The following is a 19,551-nucleotide window of genomic DNA, read 5'->3' as shown; positions in this document are numbered from 1 at the left end:
TTGAAATGAATGAGGTTAAATTAAAGAACGAAAACAAGCTTATGAGACCGGCAATTAATCAGAAAAAAATAAAATGTCTTTAAATTGTAATTAAAGGTGTTTCGAGTTTTTATTTTATCTTTTTATTTACACACTTAAATCGTAAGATAAATGTTAAAAGTAACTAAATTTTCTCATTTGCCCTCCAGTTATCACCCGTCACTCCACAGATGGCCCTCGCGCCTCAGATTACGCACCTGAGCGCCGTTCGACTCTCACTTCCTCATTGGCTGACTGGAAGCTGCGTGGTCACTCACAAACTTCAGCCGAAGAGAGTCTCCGCGTGAGGTGTCCGCCGACCCTGTCATACCTCCACTTCGTTAAATGGTGTTTTTGTCATGGAGTTATTGGTTCGGTATCTGGATAGAAGCAATTCCATTAGGTAAGGGGGTTTGCTCAAGCCTCGTGCTGAACTTTAAAATACTTTCAATAATATTAAATGAGGTTACCTAGACGTGCATACCGCTTAAACACCCTGTATTCAACCATCAAAACTAAAAGAAGAAGAAGAAAAAAAAGCATTTTCTTGATAAAATTCTTTAGTTGATATTATGGTGGCAACAAAGATGTGAAACATGATGCTTAATAAAACTTAAGGTATAAAAATGTAGTTTGCAGTGGGTCTGTTGTTGACAAAGTGTTGGGAAAATATTGAAAGTAACTCACTGAGCTAACCTTGGACTTGAACCCAGGCAGCACCCTGAATGCAGGCACTGTACTCAGTACATGGAGTTCTTCACCAGTCTTAACAAAACGATTAGTCATAAAATAACTGCTTTTAAAAACTTTCACTTCTCTATTTTCACCCTAAAACTGTGTATTACAACCTTTTCAAATAAAATGAGCTAAAGAAACTAAAGCTTGAAAACTAATATAAACTGTTATGGGTGTATTTTTTTCTTTTTAATCTCAAGAGTCTGCAGCGCTAAACAGTTGCCATAGACACAGGTTGCAGTTTGTAATCTGCTTATTTAAGATGTTACTCTTTTTTTTTCTTCAGCTCTATCCTGACCCAAGACCTAATCAAAGAGGAGAGCCTTAGAGATGACCTGAAGTACTACTTCATGAGCCCATGTGAAAAGTACAGAGCCCGACGACACATACCATGGAAAATGGGAGTCCAGATTCTGAAGATCATCATGATCACCACACAAGTATGTACAGTGCACAAACTGTATGACAGGAAAGCTCTGGAAACAAGCTGGAACTTCCCAGAACTTCAGTTTATCCAAGGCATGAATCCAAATGCAGTAAACTGGAATGACTCTGCATCAAATGTCAACATCTGTTTTAAGTTTGAGAACACACTCTGACATCAAAGGTCTAACATAACCAAAAGAAATTATCTTAAGATAATGAAATACATGCTTGTAAACTTTCACTTGCATTCCTAAACAGATTTGGCTACATTTGTGTTTACATTTCCTCTGGTTTCTTCACAGCTCGTCCTGTTTGGCCTGAATAATCAGCTGGTGGTTGCCTATAAAGAGGAAAACACTATGGCCCTGAAAAAACTTTTCCTGAAGGACTACAGTGGTGTGGATGAGGACGACTACAGTGTTGCTGTTTACACCCAACAAGCCGTCTATGACAGTTTGTTTTATGTCCTGGAACAGGCGAGTCCAATCAGTGTAGTGTAATCCGTTTGCCCTTTTGCTTGACTGTCAGCACAGTTTTGCAAAATCAACTTAACCAAATTTTATGAAACTTAGTGTAGAGTCTAAGCACCAGGATTAAGTACCCTTATTACTTTCTTTAAAGGTGCAGTGTCTCAAGAATTATGTATTGGAAGAAGTTGCTACTATTGCTACCATCTTATCTAGTAGCACCTGGATACTAAAGTTTTTTTTTTTTCATGATGCACTCATCTGTGTTTAAATACTGACTTGAAACCATATAGAACAAGGCTACATGATTCAGTCCTATGAAGGCTGCAGTGCTGGAAGTTTTTGATGTTTCCCTGCTCCAACCAGCTGACTCAAATTAATGAGTCAGTAGCTACGTTTACATGGAGCCTTTTAATCCAGTCGAACGTCCACTCGGAATATAATGCATCATGTAAACATGTCAGCTGATCCAATCGGCCTCGGTTGAGAAGGGTGGTTTAAACTTTGTCATGCTCGGATCAGCAGAAAAATATAACCATGTGCACACTCATTGCTATCGTATCTGTAGTGTATGTTGTTTCTGTGCATGCTTGAACCACGTGGGGGTTACGTGATGTAACGAGTGTAAGGTAAATCTTGGAAAAATTGCAGCAGCAAAACAGAACAGGCCAGTGAAGGATACTTTTTTTTTTAGAAACTGAAAAAATTAATGATTACTGAGCATTTTGACGGTCAAAAGGTTCAAAATAAAAAACAAAAGAAAACCCTTCTTCCTCCAAACTAGTAGGCATTGAGCATGTCAAAAGCATTACGATCATATTAAATCTGTCCATCATGTAAATACAACTGATCAGATCACTGTATCTAGCACCCATGTAAACATGTCACCTGGAATCTCTGGTCAGATTTTATTTAAATCTGATAAAATATTTCTTCATGCTGTTGTGCAGAACTTAATATGCTGTTGGATCCATTTAAGTTGAGTCAGGTCTGTTGGAGCAGGGACAGATTGAAAAATCTGCAGGACTGTGGCCCTTATAGAACAGAATTGAGTAAACCTGATGTAAAAGATAGTATCAGAACCTCCAAAGATCTAGTCTAAAAGCCAGCTTACATGACAATTGTATGTAAGCTACATGATCCCTGCTTCTAGTGAGGACCAGGCCTACATTCCTCCCTGTTTCCTGATGAAGGGGTGCAGTAAGAGGCGTGCAAACGTACATAAAGGTGACGAATCTCAGTGGTTAATACCAAGGCCCAAATCGACACCCCCGGATAATATATTACCAGGTGCTTCAGCCATTGTTGCGTTTACTGACCTCTTGTCCTTCGTCATGATTGGACAAATGTTGCAATCATACACATCACTGCAACAAAATATGCTGGTTTCCTTTGTCATAATGTGAGAATTATTTAAATTTTTAAAAATAATTCAGCTAACTCTGTAAGGTTTAAACATGTATGTTGGTTTGGGAAGTCTGATATGTTTGTAAAAAAATTGCTGCTGTTTGGTGACCTTCTAATTACAATAGTCTTTACAGGACGGTATGGCTGAGATGTTTTAATATATTTATCTTTAAGAATTATTGTAAACATCATATTTGTATATGTCATTTGACTTTTATGTCATCGGCTAAGTTTAATGGGGGCATAACATGAACATGTTTCTTGGTTTGTATTCGGATTTTGTGTGTAGTTTATTTGTAAAACATCACATCATGGTCTTAATTGAGGAATTAAGATGCACACAGATGATGATTAATGTTTATCTGAAACTTAGGTGCTGTGATAGTCCTGTGCACAAGATGGCAAATCTTTTAATGCTAATGCTCTTTGTTTACCTGTAATATGGCTCTGTTCTGCTTCTTTACACTATCCAAATAACCCTGGGACAATGTGCATTTACCTGAAGCCTCTGATATTTACAGTACAGTCAGTTGGGCCAGCTCTCTGTGGGTCCCATCAGTTATGCAGAGGATGAAGATGGCAAGCCGCAGCCTCTCATCATCTGTAAAGAGTACTACAAGAAAGGCAGCGTCAAGCCCTCAGATGAAACCTTTGACATTGATGCAGAGCTGGAGACAGGTGAGATTATTTTTATTTCTCTCTCATCATTTTTCTTTTTAATTTTAAAGCAACAGAAGATCAAAAAAAAAAAAAAAAGTACTATTTTTTTAAACCCTCTATTTTCTCAGTCTGTATGTCACATGATCCAAAGACTACAAGCCAATGGAAAACCCTGAATGCATCATTTTTTGATCTGGACTTTTACAGGTATACAATGACATCTATGTGTGTTGCTCATTAAAATCGCCTTTTTATGTAACCTGTCCTATTTTGTTTCAAGGCTTGTTGACCTCAAGATAACGTTCCAGCTGAGGGGAATCAACCTGCAGACCGTTCGTTCGCGAGAGTTACCAGACTGCTACTCCTTCTATATTACGGTATACATTTCCTGCCTTAAAAAAATACATGTGAGGCTTAAAACTGATCAATACTATTTTTCAATTTTTTGTTTCCAGATCACATTTGACAACAAGTGTCATAGTGGAAAAGTGAAAATATTCCTGGACATAGATTCTGAAAGCAGTGTATGTCGAGGCTGGAAGATAACTGGAACAGGTAAGATGTTGTCTGACTTTAAGCGGGGAAAAAATAGAGAAAATTAATTAAATGGGAAAAAAGAGGAAGAGAGGTATAATATTTGATTGCTGTTTAATTTTTCAGTGTCCCATCTTTTCAGTTCATAACTGAAAGTTTTACTTAGTTTCTACTGACTGTTAGGAAGGCGTTTTCTTTCACGCCTGTATCAGTAGATAGTGTGAGGGAATTGTGTAAGAGATAAACTCTCTCACACTTTCTTGTCTGTTTCAGCTCAGAAGAACACTCACTATCTGCTGGTGTTTGATGGCTTCGTCATTCTGGTTTGCATCACGTCAGCGGCATTGTGCACACGCTCGATCATATTGGCTGTCAAGTTACTTCAGGTCAGCCGCTTTGCTTGCACTGCACCATGTAATCCCTTCTTTATTCTGCTTTAAAACAAATTTTTTAATTTTCCAAAAATAACCTCTTTTTTTTTTACTTAAGAAAGTTGTCCAAGATCAGTGTCTCAGCTCATTCAAACCCACTCATTTCTACGCTTTATACTGCAACCTATTATAAAGGGTTTGCACACAATCTGCTGCATATGACACTGAAACAATTTGCCATTTAATCTTCCTGAAATAAATCTGTGTAGTAGGTTTTTCTCAAGGCATTGATTTTGAATGAATGTCTTTTTTTTAGAGATTTTCACGATTCTTCCATGAGAACTACAATCGTAAAGTGTGTGAGGATGACCAGAGGGAGTTTCTTAATGGCTGGTATGTGCTGGTCATCGTCAGCGACATCTTGGCCATAATTGGATCCATACTGAAGATGGAAATACAAGCAAAGGCAAGCCTGGTAGTCCAGTTGGCTCAATACCATATGTATGCCTATGTCTAACAATTCTGAAAAAAAAAAAATGGTAGAAGAAAATCTTCGAGGTCGTTTCGAGGTCTTCATGTTTTATGAGCTGAAAAATCATATCTTGTATCATAGCTTGTAATTCAGAAAAAAAGGAAAACAAACAAAAAAAAAACCTTTGTCTTATGTCTTGTTATGGAGATCTGGTCATATTAAATAAGAACCACCTTTACCACCATAATAACCCATTAATCCTTCATTGCTGTTTTAAATATTTGAGTTTTAAATCTTTTTCTCAAAACTTATGAGTGGGAGAGGATTTGTTCAAGGGCTTGTACATAAAATTCAAATATTGTAGACTTGTCACTGTTCTTGGGTATTGTCTTTTGTTTATTGTCTATTTTACTCTAGTTTGCACCTCAGTTTGAAAAACAAAACATCACGATGTATGTAAGAAGACCATAAATAATGAGATAATGAGTCATTTTTGAATCTGGGATTTTATTCCATTCATTTTAAAGACATCTGACCCCTTTTTTGTAATTAGAGCCCTCACCACCTACTGGCTTTAGAAAGAATGCAGGCTTGACACAAGATCTCCATCTTGTGTAATAATAAAGTCTGTGTAGCTAATTAAGGTTAATGGAGAAACGTGTACATGTAAATGTGGAGCAGATCATGTTTTTACCTTTTGACTTGATTTCCAGTTATTCATGAAGGAATTGTGTGATGAGCTGTAAGTTGTAGCTGTTAAATAATCTTGAGTATTTGAGTAATTTCATTCCAAAGTTCAGTGTCGATGCTGTTTATAGCTATAGAAAGAGCTGCATTTTATACAGATGGTCAGATGTGAAACAGACAACTTGTCAAAGTAGCAATTTTAATAGTATATTTTATAATTGATAGTAGCCTATAACAAAGACCAAAAATTTGTTTCCATTTTTTTTGTTGCATTTATGAAAAAATGCCAAAGGGAACAGTTTGGACGGGAAGGGACACAAACAACATGATTTTTAAAGAGCTGCAGGCTAAAAACATGGCTCATCTCAACACGTTATGCAATGTGTCCTTTAAAAAATGGAGCAAACTGGACAAAAGAAGTGTAGGTCTAGAAAAACAGTGTACGGCAGAGGAGCAGGCTCTAACAGTGATTTCTGTTGGAACACTTTAATGAGGATCTGAGTTTTTCTGACCCCTTAGTTGATCAATCTCATGCTCACTGAAGCCACATCAGAAATGGGTTACGGTAGGCTGCTGTCAAGAACAAATGGGGAGAAAATTGCACAAGAACTTTAAAGAAAATATATTTAAAAAGTATAATAAAATATTTTTGGCTTTCATTATTCAATAGGCGGCTAACATCAAAAGAAGAGTTTTTAAAAGTCTTTTAAGAATTATTCCTAAAAACTTCTCAAGAAATAAGCTGGTCAAGCGGGTTTATAGGGTATTTCTATATATGTTTAGACATGTCTTAATAAGTTACTGCACTTATTTCGTACACACAGCAGTTTCCAGCTGCGTGCCTGTTTAAGCAGAAAGTCTGAAATCCGTAGAGTTGGTTGCAATTGATGCCACAGAAAATAAAATCACACTAAGAATGTTTTAGTTTTTGTCAGAACAAGTTTTACTTGAGTGAGGTTTTAATTTCCTGATGCTGCTGCCATCTGAGTCCTCTTATTTTGTCCATATCTTCTGTAGAGTCTGACAAGTTATGATGTGTGCAGTATCTTCCTGGGCACGTCTACGTTAATGGTGTGGGTCGGCGTGATCAGGTATCTGGGATACTTCCAGAAATACAATGTGAGTCTGACTCTTTTGGTTTTTTGGCTGCATGGGCCTTTGCATAGATACTTGAGCTATCATAAGATGTTTTATAGATTGTGGATTTATAGCTTAAGTTTGCTAAGTGAATCTCAAAGAGATTGGTGAAGTAAAACCATTAATATCCATAAGAGAAATCAGAAGAATTGAGCTATGATATTCCTAGATTTAAAAAAAGACCTAATGTCTGTGCACTTCTGTTTTAGGTCTTGATTTTAACAATGAAAGCAGCTTTCCCCAAAGTCCTGCGTTTCTGCTGCTGTGCTGGCATGATCTACCTCGGTTATACATTCTGCGGCTGGATCGTACTGGGGCCGTACCATGAGAAGGTAAGTGTAATGGGTTTAAAAAGGGCAGAGGCAGTGGAAACCTGGGAGTTACATTAATTCTCATTTAGACCTTTGCTCTGATTGTTGCTGTGAGAAATGTGAGGAAATTTGCAGAATGAGGAACTGTCAAAACTTTTTGAGTGACTAATCTGACTTTTTCATGCAGATCTGCTAATAACAAAAGTATCAGCTTGAATAAAAATGTACTTGAGCCTGATTGCATAGTCTTTATATATATATATATATATATATATATATATATATATATATATATATATATATATATATATAATTATTTAAGAAGGTCATATTACAAACATTTCTTAACTTGTAGATGTTGTTTAACTGCTTGGTAACTAATGTAATTTAGGTAGAACCCAGTCTGAGAAAAAAAAAAAAAAAACTGGTTAATGTCCACCCAACATCTCAACACTCATTACTTTAGGAAAACTGTTGAGCTGTCAGTTTTCCTTTGTCTACCAGGAAATGCAAGCCATCTTATTAATTTGTGCAGCATGGAAATGTTCATTAAGATATGTGTAACTGTTTTATGATTACATGCTTGCTAGTAGTCATAAAATTACTACCTTATTATTACCTTATTATTATTACCATTTTGTTATCTTAAGTCATGATCCTGCAATTCTCTGAGCAACTACCTGCTTATATTTGCCTTATTTGTTTAACAGAAGCTTTTCTTATTGTTTAAGATAGGGCGTTTATGTGTTTGTATTGTGTTTCCAGTTACTGGGATCCAGATGTTCATGTGATCATTTACTTTCTTCATAACTTTGCTTACTGTAGAGGAAACAGAAACCTGCTACTCATCAGGGTGTTCTCCAACAGTTGCTCTTAATTTGCTGTTTCAGCATTTTTTGCTTCAAACTGAGGAAATTAGAAGGGAAAAAAATCTTTTGTTGGGTGCAATACGAGGTCACTGAGTTTTCAGTAAGAAGCTGTAAGTAACTAGTGTAACCACTAGGTGTCAGTGTGTTTCTATTGGCTTCAGTGACTTCTGCTCTCTGTTCATTTATAAGTGACTAAATTATATATTTACAGACTACAGATTAAGGAAATTACCAAGGAGAAATGGGGAATGGCTCGAACCAGGAAGATTTTACAGCTATTTTCTCTAAGATTAGCAGAAAACTACAACATCATATTTCTGTTGTTTCTTTCTTTTGAGCAACAAAATTGGTTCAAATTTACATCCATTAATGATCACACATAAAAGTAAATTCTGCTCAGGCAACAATGGGTAATAGCCAGCAGATTTAAACAAAAAGAAAGTGAGAAACAAAGCAGCATTGTTAATGTTTGGCCACTTTGAGAACATAAAGTTTTTTTTTCTTTTTTATTTATTCTCTTTTTTTAATGTAATCAAAAGATTAGACCACTTCTGAACAGATGGTGACTTTAATTGGGAGATGCTTGGATAACGAATGTCACCAGGAAACATGAGACATTTGTTTAGCTGTTTTTGCTTGTTAAGATAAATTATTTACAGAAGACCAAGACCATGCGGAAGTGAAACAAGTCATCTTCTGCAGAAGTAGACGTGAGATGGAGGAGGATGGAGAGCAGCTGCTTCACGTCAGCTTATCTCAATCTTATGATAAATTTGTTGATGATCTCAAACTGATGCAGTGTTACTGGTGTAAATACAGACAGGTCTGAAAATATTTGGACAATGATACAATCTTTATCATACTGGTCATCAACCGAAAGAGTTTTAGTTTATTTTCCTGCAGCTGTTTAATGTGCAGAATCTTCTCTTTTTCTCTTGTTTGTCAGTGATTGAAATTTGACAGTTGAAGTGTGCCATCTTTAAACATTCACAACTAACCTGTGTTTATAGTCATCACATCATCCTAAATGTCACAAATCACTCCTATCCTTAAACAACGCCAATGACTTCATGTTCTCCCACCTTTTCTGAACTCTTCCACCCATACATTACTTCCTGCACTCTCAGATCATTTTCTCCTTACCAGCTGTTGACACCATCTGCTCATATGTCTAAGACAGAGTCTAGAGCAGGGGTGGCCAACGTCAGTCCTCAAGAGCCACAATCCTGCAAGTTTTCCATGCATCCCTGCACCAACACACCTGACTCAAATTAAATGGATCCAACAGCCTATAAGGATCTGCACAATGACTCATTAGTTTAAGTCAGGTGTGCCACCCCTGGTCTAGAGCTTTTCGAGAGTTCTCTTTCTCTCCTCCAATATCTGTCTTTATGACTTAGTCTATTCATACTTTTAAATCTTTTCTAAAAGTCCAACTGTCTGGACTGATTTATGCCATATAACAACCCAGTCTTTGATCTACTGTCCTGGAACTTTTAGATGCAACTCTTCTCCAATACACCTGAATCAAATGGCTCAATTCCGTCATCCACATGTCATTCAGCTCTACAGATGCCTGAAAGTCTGGCCATTTATTTGATTCAGGTGTGTTGGGGAAGGGTTGCATCTAAAAGTTGCAGGATAGTAGATCTTGATGACTGGACTTGGGCAACCCTGCCATATAACTTCACCTCTTTAGCTTTTGTCTGAAATTAAAACTAAGGATCTGGGCTTTTAAATCCAAATTTATTAGAAATCTGTATTTTGAGCTTTTAAAACAAATATTTCCAAGCCTTTTTTTTTTCTCAGCCATGAATCTGTTTGAATGACAGAGGATAAAACAGACTTATTTATAGTTTTAATACAAACACCTGAAACAGTTTTTGTATTCACTAAACAGGTATTTTCAACATTTAAAGCCAACATGAAAAGGAAATGAAATGTATAACATCAGTATCACATTCGTTGAAGGTTTGGTTGAGGTGAAATAGGTTTCTGTTCCACAATTTGCTCAGAGCAGTAATCAAATAATATTTACACTGTGGTGGCTGGGACAGTCCCCTTTAGTACCCTTCCAGGATCCTTTGTGTATTTACTGAAAGAATAAACAGAGGATGTCCTATGACTTGCCTTTCCACACGTCTTCAAGTGCTGTGCCCTGGATCCATAGCGCCACAGAGGGATGCTGTTTTTAGATGCTATCACACTTTGGTGGAACATTTTTTCTTAATGTATGTGGCTGGATATCAGACTTTCCCTGAAAGTCATTTGCTTCCTTGTTTTCCTTTGTTTAGTTTTTTTTTCACTCCCACTCTTGTCAGCTGTCAGTCTCCTGGATTCTTCTCAAAGTCACCCATACCTTATGAAAAACTGTATTCTGTTTAATCTACAGTCAAAGATGTTTATTAGGTAAAGAAAATGACCTCACAGATGTGTATTGTAAAGTTTGGCCATGTGCAATTTTTTTTTTTTTTTCCGGTTAAACTGTACAGCAATGAACCATAACATTATGGCCCCATGACGAAGATTGAATTGTCAGGTGGTGGGGATTAAACAGTTAAGGGTACGAGGACATTAACAATGCTAACAGTTTATTGCATTGTTCTCCCCCCCTCTTTGCTTTCCTATAGTTTGAGGGCCTGAGTCGAGTGGCAGAGTGTCTGTTCTCTTTGTTGAACGGCGATGACATGTTCACCACCTTTGCTCAGCTGAAGGACAAAAACACTTTGGTGTGGCTCTTCAGTAGAGCTTACCTCTACTCCTTCATCTCCCTCTTCATCTACATGGTGTTATCACTCTTCATCGCCCTCATCACTGATTCCTATGAGACTATCAAGGTAACTCTGTGCTAGTGAAGCATGTGAGGTGAAAGCTGTTGCACTTCTTCGTGTTCGTGCTACGACACATGTTAGGATTAAAAAAAACATTTATACAGAATCTTGTCTTGAGTCATATGGACGTAATGACAATCACCCTGCAAAGAGGTGCACCAGTTACAATGGAGTGATTTCTTTGTTTTTGATTATGTAAAATCAACCATGTCATGGACATAAAGTCAAAAAGAAGATCTGGTCCACAGAAGAGGCAAACTGTCTCTTACAGAGAAACAGAAAAATTATTCAAGAACAAAAGTAAGACTGAAACAGAGGCTGACAAAGGGGTAAATAACAGAAAAGAACATGTGCAAATAGTCTGGCCTTTGATTAAATAAGTGGCTGGCTTGAGTATTTTTTTTTTTTTTACTAGAGCTTCAGTTCAATTGTTTATAATTACTGAAAGTATCTGTTTAATGCCTTAAGCAAGTGTATTAGCTGGGAGCTTATGCTACAGATCAGCTAATGCAGTACAAAACTAGAACTTCAATCAACATTTTATCTTTTTGAAATATCAACATGCACAATATCAACATTGCAAATACTAAACTTAATCTAACCAGCATACACAGCAGCAGAAGTGCCCTGCATTCTTTGTTAATAGCACCATAATTAAAACTATTTGTTTATAATTTGCAAACTATATTGTAATTGTAATATGATTAGCTGTTTGTTCAGATTTTACACGTATTCTTCACTTGTAATTTTGCTTTTGTCTCAAATCTCACCTGAAATATGAAGCTGTGTAACTTTATCTGTCCCTGCTAACAGAAATATCAGAGGGATGGGTTCCCGCTGACGGACCTGCAGAAGTTCCTCCGAGACCAGAGGGATTTCCCCATTTTAGAGGAGAATTGCCTGACAGAAATGGAGCTGAAACACTCTGTGGTCTGCTGCTGCCGACGGTATGACTGATGTTATAATGCTTCCTCAATATTCTTATTCAAACACCTTGCCTAAAACAACTTCACATTTAGGAGGTGCTCTCCACAAACATAAATGTAATATAATATTGTAGTCTAAAGCTGAGATTTGACAGCTAGTGACATTTATTTGATTTAAGATTTCATGACACTAATACCTTTTTTTCCCCCCACACTGAACTACATTCGCTGTACTTCACTCACTTTTTAAGGTTCTCTTCTGTAGACAGTGTCTGGTGATGTTTATTAATTTATTCATCTGTACCAAGTTGAGGTTTTATTTGATTTGAGCAGATACTACAAGGTTGATGTGTTGCCAAACCCTTTACCAGGTCTACTTGCATCATCAACATCTTTACACACATTTGTTTTGCTAGAAAGACCCTAACTGGTCAGCACTGCCCACAGTTCCACATAAGCTGTGCTGAAATTCAAGACAGCATTTGTTTTGACACAAAAAAGTTAACGCTTTTACTTTTTTTTTCATTAAGCAAATTATTTTAATTGTTGCTCATGTACCTATTAAATACTGAACTCAGTATAAAGATGCAATAAAATAGTAAAAGAAAAATCAGAAAAAAAATAAATGAGAAATTAATGTGGTGCAAGAGTCATAAGACACACAAACCATAAAATCTTAAAAACCTTAATTTAAAAATTAATTTAACTACATTTTGTCTATTTGCATAAGAATAATATGTAGTGTCAGACATGCATAAGATTGAACTGAATTTCATAAGGACTGGATTATCTCGTACTGTTGGAGTTTGTCTTCTCAGGCAAGCGACCCAGTTTAACAGTTTAAAACCAACTGCTCAGTTTGAGGTCTGGGGGTAAAATGCATACTTCATGAAAATTATTCTACTTTTTTTTAAGTTTTAAAACTTGTTTTACCTTTTGATTATAGTATTATTTTATGTCTCTTTAATTAGTTACATGTCACCATGCAGCAGAAAAACCGAACCTTCTTGATCAGAGGATATGAATTAGTTCACTTCTTTATATTTTGCAGTGAACTAAATAAATAATTTAAATAATTAAAATGAATGTAAATTGGACTTTATTTTTCATAGCTTATACCTTGTTGCTACAACAAGACCTAGTTTTCTTTAAGTTTCTCTTTTCTTTGCATTCCTTTTCTATGAGCAAATCCCTATCATCAGCAGGCTACAAGGTTTCCTCCACGCTGAGGTTTGGCTCAGTCTTGCTTGGTCTGAGAGCAATGAAATTAGTGGTGGGAGCTATGCAGACACACCCAGTGATGGACTGATTACAGAGAAACTAAGACTGAATGCTGGGAAGAACCCCCCCCCCCCCCCCCCCCTTCCTTCCACTGTCACCACAGCCTCTCCCCTCTACCCACCACTCTCCATTTGCTTCATTGCCTTAGACATAAACAAGTGATTCTCGATGCTGGGATTCATAATGAGCCATAATGTTTTGTTACAGTACTGTGGATAGACAAGATTATTGTTGGGAGTTTGAAGTTGAACTCATCGTCTCTTCTGTGATGTGTCGTGTGGTACATTTGGTGTCTCCCTAGTGTTTGGTTTTGTTTAGTAGAATTACTATGAGTAATTTCCTTTCTTTCATAATAACTTTTTAACACTTTAAACTTTGCTAGATCACCAGCACCCCTGAACGTTACCAGTTATATTGTCAACATTTTCTTAGGAACAGTACTGTGTAACTCTGTGGGGTAAAGTGTAATTACACCTGCTACTTTTTGTGTAACTCCACCCACTGTCAAATTTGAAAAATACCTGAAACTGCAAGGGTTGGCGTGGGAGGTGTGGGATGATCAGCGAGTGGAGAGTGGGTGGGTCGTGAATACTCAGGCAGAAATGATTGACAGACAGCAGCTCAGCTCACTGGCAAGATGGAAAGCGAGATTCATAAAGCACCTACACCACAGAGCGGTTATTGTGGTGTAAGACTTTTCCCCTTATGAATCTCCTCAGCTACACATGAACAAGGTGGTCCTGAACCGTATCAATCTGAGCTGTTAGGCTGACCTGTCAGCAGCTCCAGCAGACTCTGGAAAGCTGTGGAGACTCGCGGCAGGTTGTGGCAGCTGTAGGAACTGCCGCTGTACGTTGCTGCTACAATTTGAGCTGCTGTCCGTCTGTTGTTACTTTTACGTCCCTCAAACCACAAATCCATCCCATTGCAGGAATATTTCATCAGAAACTGTGAAAGAATAGAAGTCTGAAACTAGCAAATCTACACCATATAAGCTCACATCCCTTTATATGCATTGGTTGCCTTGGTTTTCTATGCCGTTTTCTAAGGCGAGGACCCGTCTGTTTGCATCTAGAGGGAAGGTACTGTGGGGTTTTTAAAAATTTCTCTGGTGATACAGCTCTATGTCACGAAAAACATAACCTGGTTTTGCCATGTAGAGGGCGGTATGAGTCATTTTTTACCCACAAAATCCCGTTATTAAAATAAACAAAAAAAAAATAAAAAATACAAATTTTAACAACAGTATATGTAGTTTTCATCACAATTAAGTAATTCTGTGTTGTTTACAGCTCAAAAAACACATTTTTGGGTGCACTACCTCATTAATCTTTAGGTGGTCTACAGAAGATTTTCAGGTATTTACATCCCATCCAGAAGGTTTACAATCCAGTTACAAAATGTGGGATTTATTTAGACACTATATAGTAAATCCACCATGAGTGATCAATAATAACATGATTATCACATTTTTGTTTAAAAAAAAAAGATTGCTATTACTTGTATGTTGCTAATGGATCTTTATTTTGACCTGGAAATTGTGATGATGCCACTTCCTGGGAGGCGGCGTGGCTGTGGGTAGAGTCGTTGTCTTGTAGCCTGAGGGTTGTCGGTTCGATCCTTGGCCTTTTGAGCTCATGTCTAGGTGTCCCTGGAGCAAGACACTGAAAGCCAAATTGCTCCTGTTGGGTCGTGGTTAGCACCTTGCATGACAGCTTCTGCCATCAGTGTGTGAATGTGTGTGTGAATATGTGAATGTGATGTATAATGTAAAAAGCTTTGGGTATTATTCCAGGTACAGTAAAAGTGCTATATAAATACAGACCAATTACCATTTTACCATTCCTGTCAAACCTTTGATCAATAAGATTACCAAATCACAAAGTTGTTTATCTGAAAACAACTAAAATAATGGTCCTCTATGCTTGAAATGATGCCAAGAAGATCTTTTTGACGCATGTTGGTGCCAAATATTAACTGAGTTGGAGTTGGTTTAGTTAGGATAGTGGGTAAACGGTAACATAAATAACTGTAAAATAGCAAACGTTGCCTGGAGGTATATAAATAATTTCTGTTGTGTTGTTTCAGTGCCAATATCTTTTCTCCTGAAAGCCAAAACTTGATTAAGTAATATAAAAAAAATGCTTGGTCACCTTTAATCTGTGTGTAATTTGTGCAAGGTACTGTTAGTAATAAATATGTTTTGTTGTTTTGGTTGGCTTTTATGGTGCTATATCTATTGATACATACTACGTACTATTGATACATTCATTTCTGAACTCAACTGCGGTCCTGAAAAAATGTCTGTGCTTTGAAAGAGTTTAAAGTTCTACATACATCTTTACATTAAAGAAACAACAAAACAGGCAGACCAAAAATAGCAACAAAAAGAAAAAAGAAAAGAAAAAAAATATATATATATATTTATATATAGTGTATATATATTTGTTTTTGTGACTGAGTTTAAAACTATGTTTTTTACTCCAGAAGAGGCAAATGCTTTAGTCATTTGAATAGGTTTCAACAGTTTTTAGTCACAAAATAAAAAAAACACTGTAAAAAGTTAATCATTAGAAGAGGAGAGCTGAATTCTTAAGTAGCTATAGGAATTTTCTGTGCTTTGTTCTGAATATTGCAGCTGTTTCCGCTTTCAGGTCTCCTGCATCATTATTGTTTCACCAGACATTAACACTCCAACTCTGGAGTCTTTCCTGCATGTCTGAAAGCTGTTTCCTATTATTGGACCATCCGGGGTTTCCTGCTCTGGATGCTTAATTGTTCAAGTGAGTGTAGTTTTAGTTACAGAGCCATTATGTAATGCAACTAAATATGCGTTTTGTGGTGGCAATTAACAGAAAACTGCTAGTGGCTTTTTAGATTTGTCCAAGTTCTGTCATTAGGTCTCTTGTCAAGTTGCACACACTGTTTAATTGCAGACAATTGCCGCCTTTTATCTTGATGGCCTGGCAAAAATTAGATCTGCATATATAGTTGAAGTTTTATCTATAAACAATTAACCTCTTTGCCATCATTTTTAGATGAAAGACAATAGTCACTGCATGTTTAGATTTAAAAATTAAAGTTATTTGGTATGTGGAAAATTACCTTTTGTCAAATGAAATCATACTGGCCCAACAATCTGATCAATCAATAAAGCTTCATTCAGAACATTTTAAATCACTTTAATCTGATTTACTTGAAAATATAGGTAATTTAAGATGGTGGCGACCACACAAGAAGCTTAAGAAGTTAATTAAATAATAAGACATTTATGAGCTGTTTAGATTTTAAAAGATGCACAAATTATTAAAGCAATAAAAGGTAAATGTTCCTGAGGATATTATCCCAAAGATTTATTAAATTTAAACGGTACAATGCTAATATAATTAAGTAATTATCAATAATGTATTGTTCATTAAAGGAAATTAAAATCTAATCATTCTGATAATTCTTTTTTTGTTTTTTAACATGCATATAAAAGCCGGACTAAATATTTAAATGTTCGTGTTTGCAGCTGCTTTCACATTGTCTAGACAGATGTTTCAGTGGTTTGGAGTGAAACGGCTAAAAGCAGTATCACAGCATTTGTAAATGGCAAGAACTGGGTATGAAGGGATTTCCCAACTCAAAACCAAAAAGCAAATCTTACAGTTGGTGAAAATCTGTGTAGCTCTTTACATACTGATTTAAAGTAATTTTAAATAAATATGAGTGTGGTTGTTGCTCTTTTAATTGCTCTTATTAAGAAATTATGCATTAATAAATTTTAATTGATTATGAATTAAATTGAATCTTGAGTTGTTTTATAAACATACAGTATAATTTTTTTTGTATTAATTTCTTGTTTATTTTTCAAGAATATTATTTGTGAAAGAGGATGTGAAGTTGCACACCGTGATTGTTGGGTTGAAAGCTCAGTTTTGCTTTGTAACTTCCTCCCTGCGACGTGCATTCAAATCCTTAAAATTCACCACTTTGTGGAAGCGAGAGTCTGAGAGTTGGTCAATGAGAAATGAGATGCTCACAACTACGATATCAATACATCTGCTTTAAGCAGATGTCTAAGATCAACTAATGTTTCAAAGTTTTCCATAATGAGCAGAATTTCTACTGAGTGAAACAGAAGAAAGTGTTTGAGAAACACTGCCCTAATTTGGAAACCCTAATGTTTCTTCATTTTCATACTTCAGGCCTCTTCAGTCTGCAGTCCACTGATAATATTTCATGTCAAAGAGGCAGAGCTCATGTCTCTGCCTCCTTATGTGCTCCAGAGCCTCCAGTGTGCAGGAAGGTGCATGTGTTTATCCATTTGGGACATAAAGTCAAAGTAAAGTTTGAGGCAGACTGTGATGTATTCAGTTCTTCAGATAAAATACCACAAATGTCAAATTTTAACTCCTTAAATGATGTGTCCATAACAGCCAACCAAAATTCAGAGTCAAAGCTGACAAACAGGAGGTGAGATTATATCTCAGTATCAGTTCAGTTTATTGACATTGAAGCTGGTGTATGGACCTGGTAAACATTCCTGAGGTTATCCAGGAAAAGATCACATCATATGGTTATACTATATTCAAAGCTTCCCCTCTGAGTTTTTTGGCTCTCGTGTTGTATTTTACTGTGACATTTTTGTCCAAGCTGCTTTTCTGTTTTTCTCTTTGTTGATTCTCAGAATTTGTACAGACAAGGACTAGAAATTTAAACTGTTCTGTATCCCTTTGATTGTGTATGTGTTAGTGTTGTAAGTGCATGACGGTGTAATTTCCAAGAAGAAAGAGACAAGCTTGGGCTAGTATGACTCCTAAAAACTGATTAATGATCCATGCAGGGGATTATTCCAACAATCACAATGAATATTTTAGCAAGAGTTTAGAATAAAACCCACAAGTTGGAACGAGTAGCTTCTGACTTGAATTGATATCCTTTTGTAACAAGTGCAATGCAACTAGAGGTTGTTTATGAAAAATCTTAGAAGTCGTGTCTGTTTAAGGTGTGGTTCAAATATTTGCCAATATGCTATGTTTTTTTTTTTTTAAAGATATCATTGATAGACCTTAGAGGAAAAACATTCCTCTTCTTAATGAATAGGGCAGTAATCACAGAATTAAGCTAATTTCATATTGCACTTTGTTACACCTGCTTACCCTACTGGTAATGTTTTGTGTTAATTTATTTTCTCCTGCAATAATATAAAATAAATTAACTCTCGTCTTTGCTCAGTGTGTATAACAATTGGCAGCAGTTGGTCAGCACAGCTTTGAGCTTAGCTGATTAAATGTGATGGCTTGTAATGGATTTAAATTAATCTGCTGTCGGTTTTTTGCTCACATTTCCAGTGTTGTAAAATGCTCATTTCAATTAATCTGTTTCATGTAACCTGTGGTTTGCTAATGCATTAACATGCTTAAACCCTGTTGTAGATATTGGTTACAGTTGGGACTAACACACATTTGTGAAACATAACTCTGTAAGACAGCAATGCTCACACAGGCTTATGTAAGAGCACTTGGGTGGATTTTTTTTTATATTGACATCTTAACTGCTAATAGCACTGAGATGTATCCCATGACAGAAGGTAAATGGAGATGTCCCTCAATCTCACAAATAATTCTACTGATTTCATGTGTGAAATATGCAAGTTTGTTTTTGGCATTGCTCACACACAGTCTTTTTCATGTTGCAGAGTTCCAGCAAATGATGATGTCATACTGATCAGCTGATAGCTCTCCCGCCTCCAGATGAGCTGTTTCAGGGAGAAGGATGCTGGGAAGAGGACTTCACTTATACAGACTCATAGATCAAAGGCTTCCACTGCAAAGTCCTGGAAAATAGTGTTACATTAGTGAGATTTGGTGAAGTGTAACATGAAATATCCAATCAGGTTCCCTCATCTGACCATAAAACTAGACCATGTGCTTCAAAGTTTGAACTCTGACAAAGAAAAAAAAAGTTTTGCTGTGTCCACTGCGATTTCATGATACTAATCAAATGTTTATTGGGCCTTTTTAAGGTCTGCAGGTGCATTTCAATGCAAAAGAACTAGGTTCGGGGTTTTCTGAATCTGAATGTTGCACAAATTGGTGATAAGCATAATATAGTGCTAGATGTAATTTATTTGTCAAGTGTTGTAGTAAAGATTGCAATGAAACATATTGTCTAATTTGTTCAATTTTATTTATTCACATGACCAGTAGAACACAGTAGCTGAGTAGTAGCTATGGAAACTTGACATAAGTCTTGTACAGTTACATGCTTCAAAGTTTTCTCTGAATTGCAAAGGGTGAGTTTCGAATAATGATGTCAGAATAAAATTAGTCAGCATCATCATTAAATCTTTCAGCAAGTTCAGATAAGACAAACGAGTGCTGAACTTCTTACAATGCGAAGGACTACCAGTTTTCAAGTAGATAAAATTAAAG

At 36.4% G+C, this 19,551-nt stretch overlaps 1 protein-coding gene across 2 annotated transcripts; it reads left to right on the top strand.

The window, feature by feature from the left end:
- Positions 1-260: 260 nt before the first annotated feature.
- mcoln2 (mucolipin TRP cation channel 2) lies at positions 261-19,284 on the top strand. 2 transcript variants are annotated; one of them, XM_042007040.1, is made up of 14 exons: positions 261-421; positions 1,040-1,193; positions 1,482-1,655; positions 3,575-3,731; positions 3,842-3,920; positions 3,994-4,090; positions 4,169-4,268; positions 4,521-4,633; positions 4,935-5,084; positions 6,795-6,896; positions 7,124-7,246; positions 10,725-10,931; positions 11,739-11,872; positions 18,816-19,284. In XM_042007040.1, exons 1-14 carry the CDS (start codon positions 378-380, stop codon positions 18,850-18,852), a joined length of 1,671 nt encoding a protein of 556 aa, XP_041862974.1. In that variant the 5' UTR covers positions 261-377; the 3' UTR covers positions 18,853-19,284. The 2 variants fall into 2 exon arrangements, with proteins under 2 accessions (XP_041862974.1, XP_041862975.1); XM_042007041.1 differs by lacking the exon at positions 261-421 and having other exon boundaries at positions 1,053-1,193; positions 3,580-3,731.
- Positions 19,285-19,551: the final 267 nt, after the last annotated feature.

Source organism: Melanotaenia boesemani, chromosome 14 (assembly GCF_017639745.1).
Source record: "Melanotaenia boesemani isolate fMelBoe1 chromosome 14, fMelBoe1.pri, whole genome shotgun sequence".
NCBI lineage: Eukaryota > Metazoa > Chordata > Actinopteri > Atheriniformes > Melanotaeniidae > Melanotaenia > Melanotaenia boesemani.
Note: the sequence above shows the minus strand (reverse complement) of the source record. Positions and strands in the feature narration are given on the sequence as shown.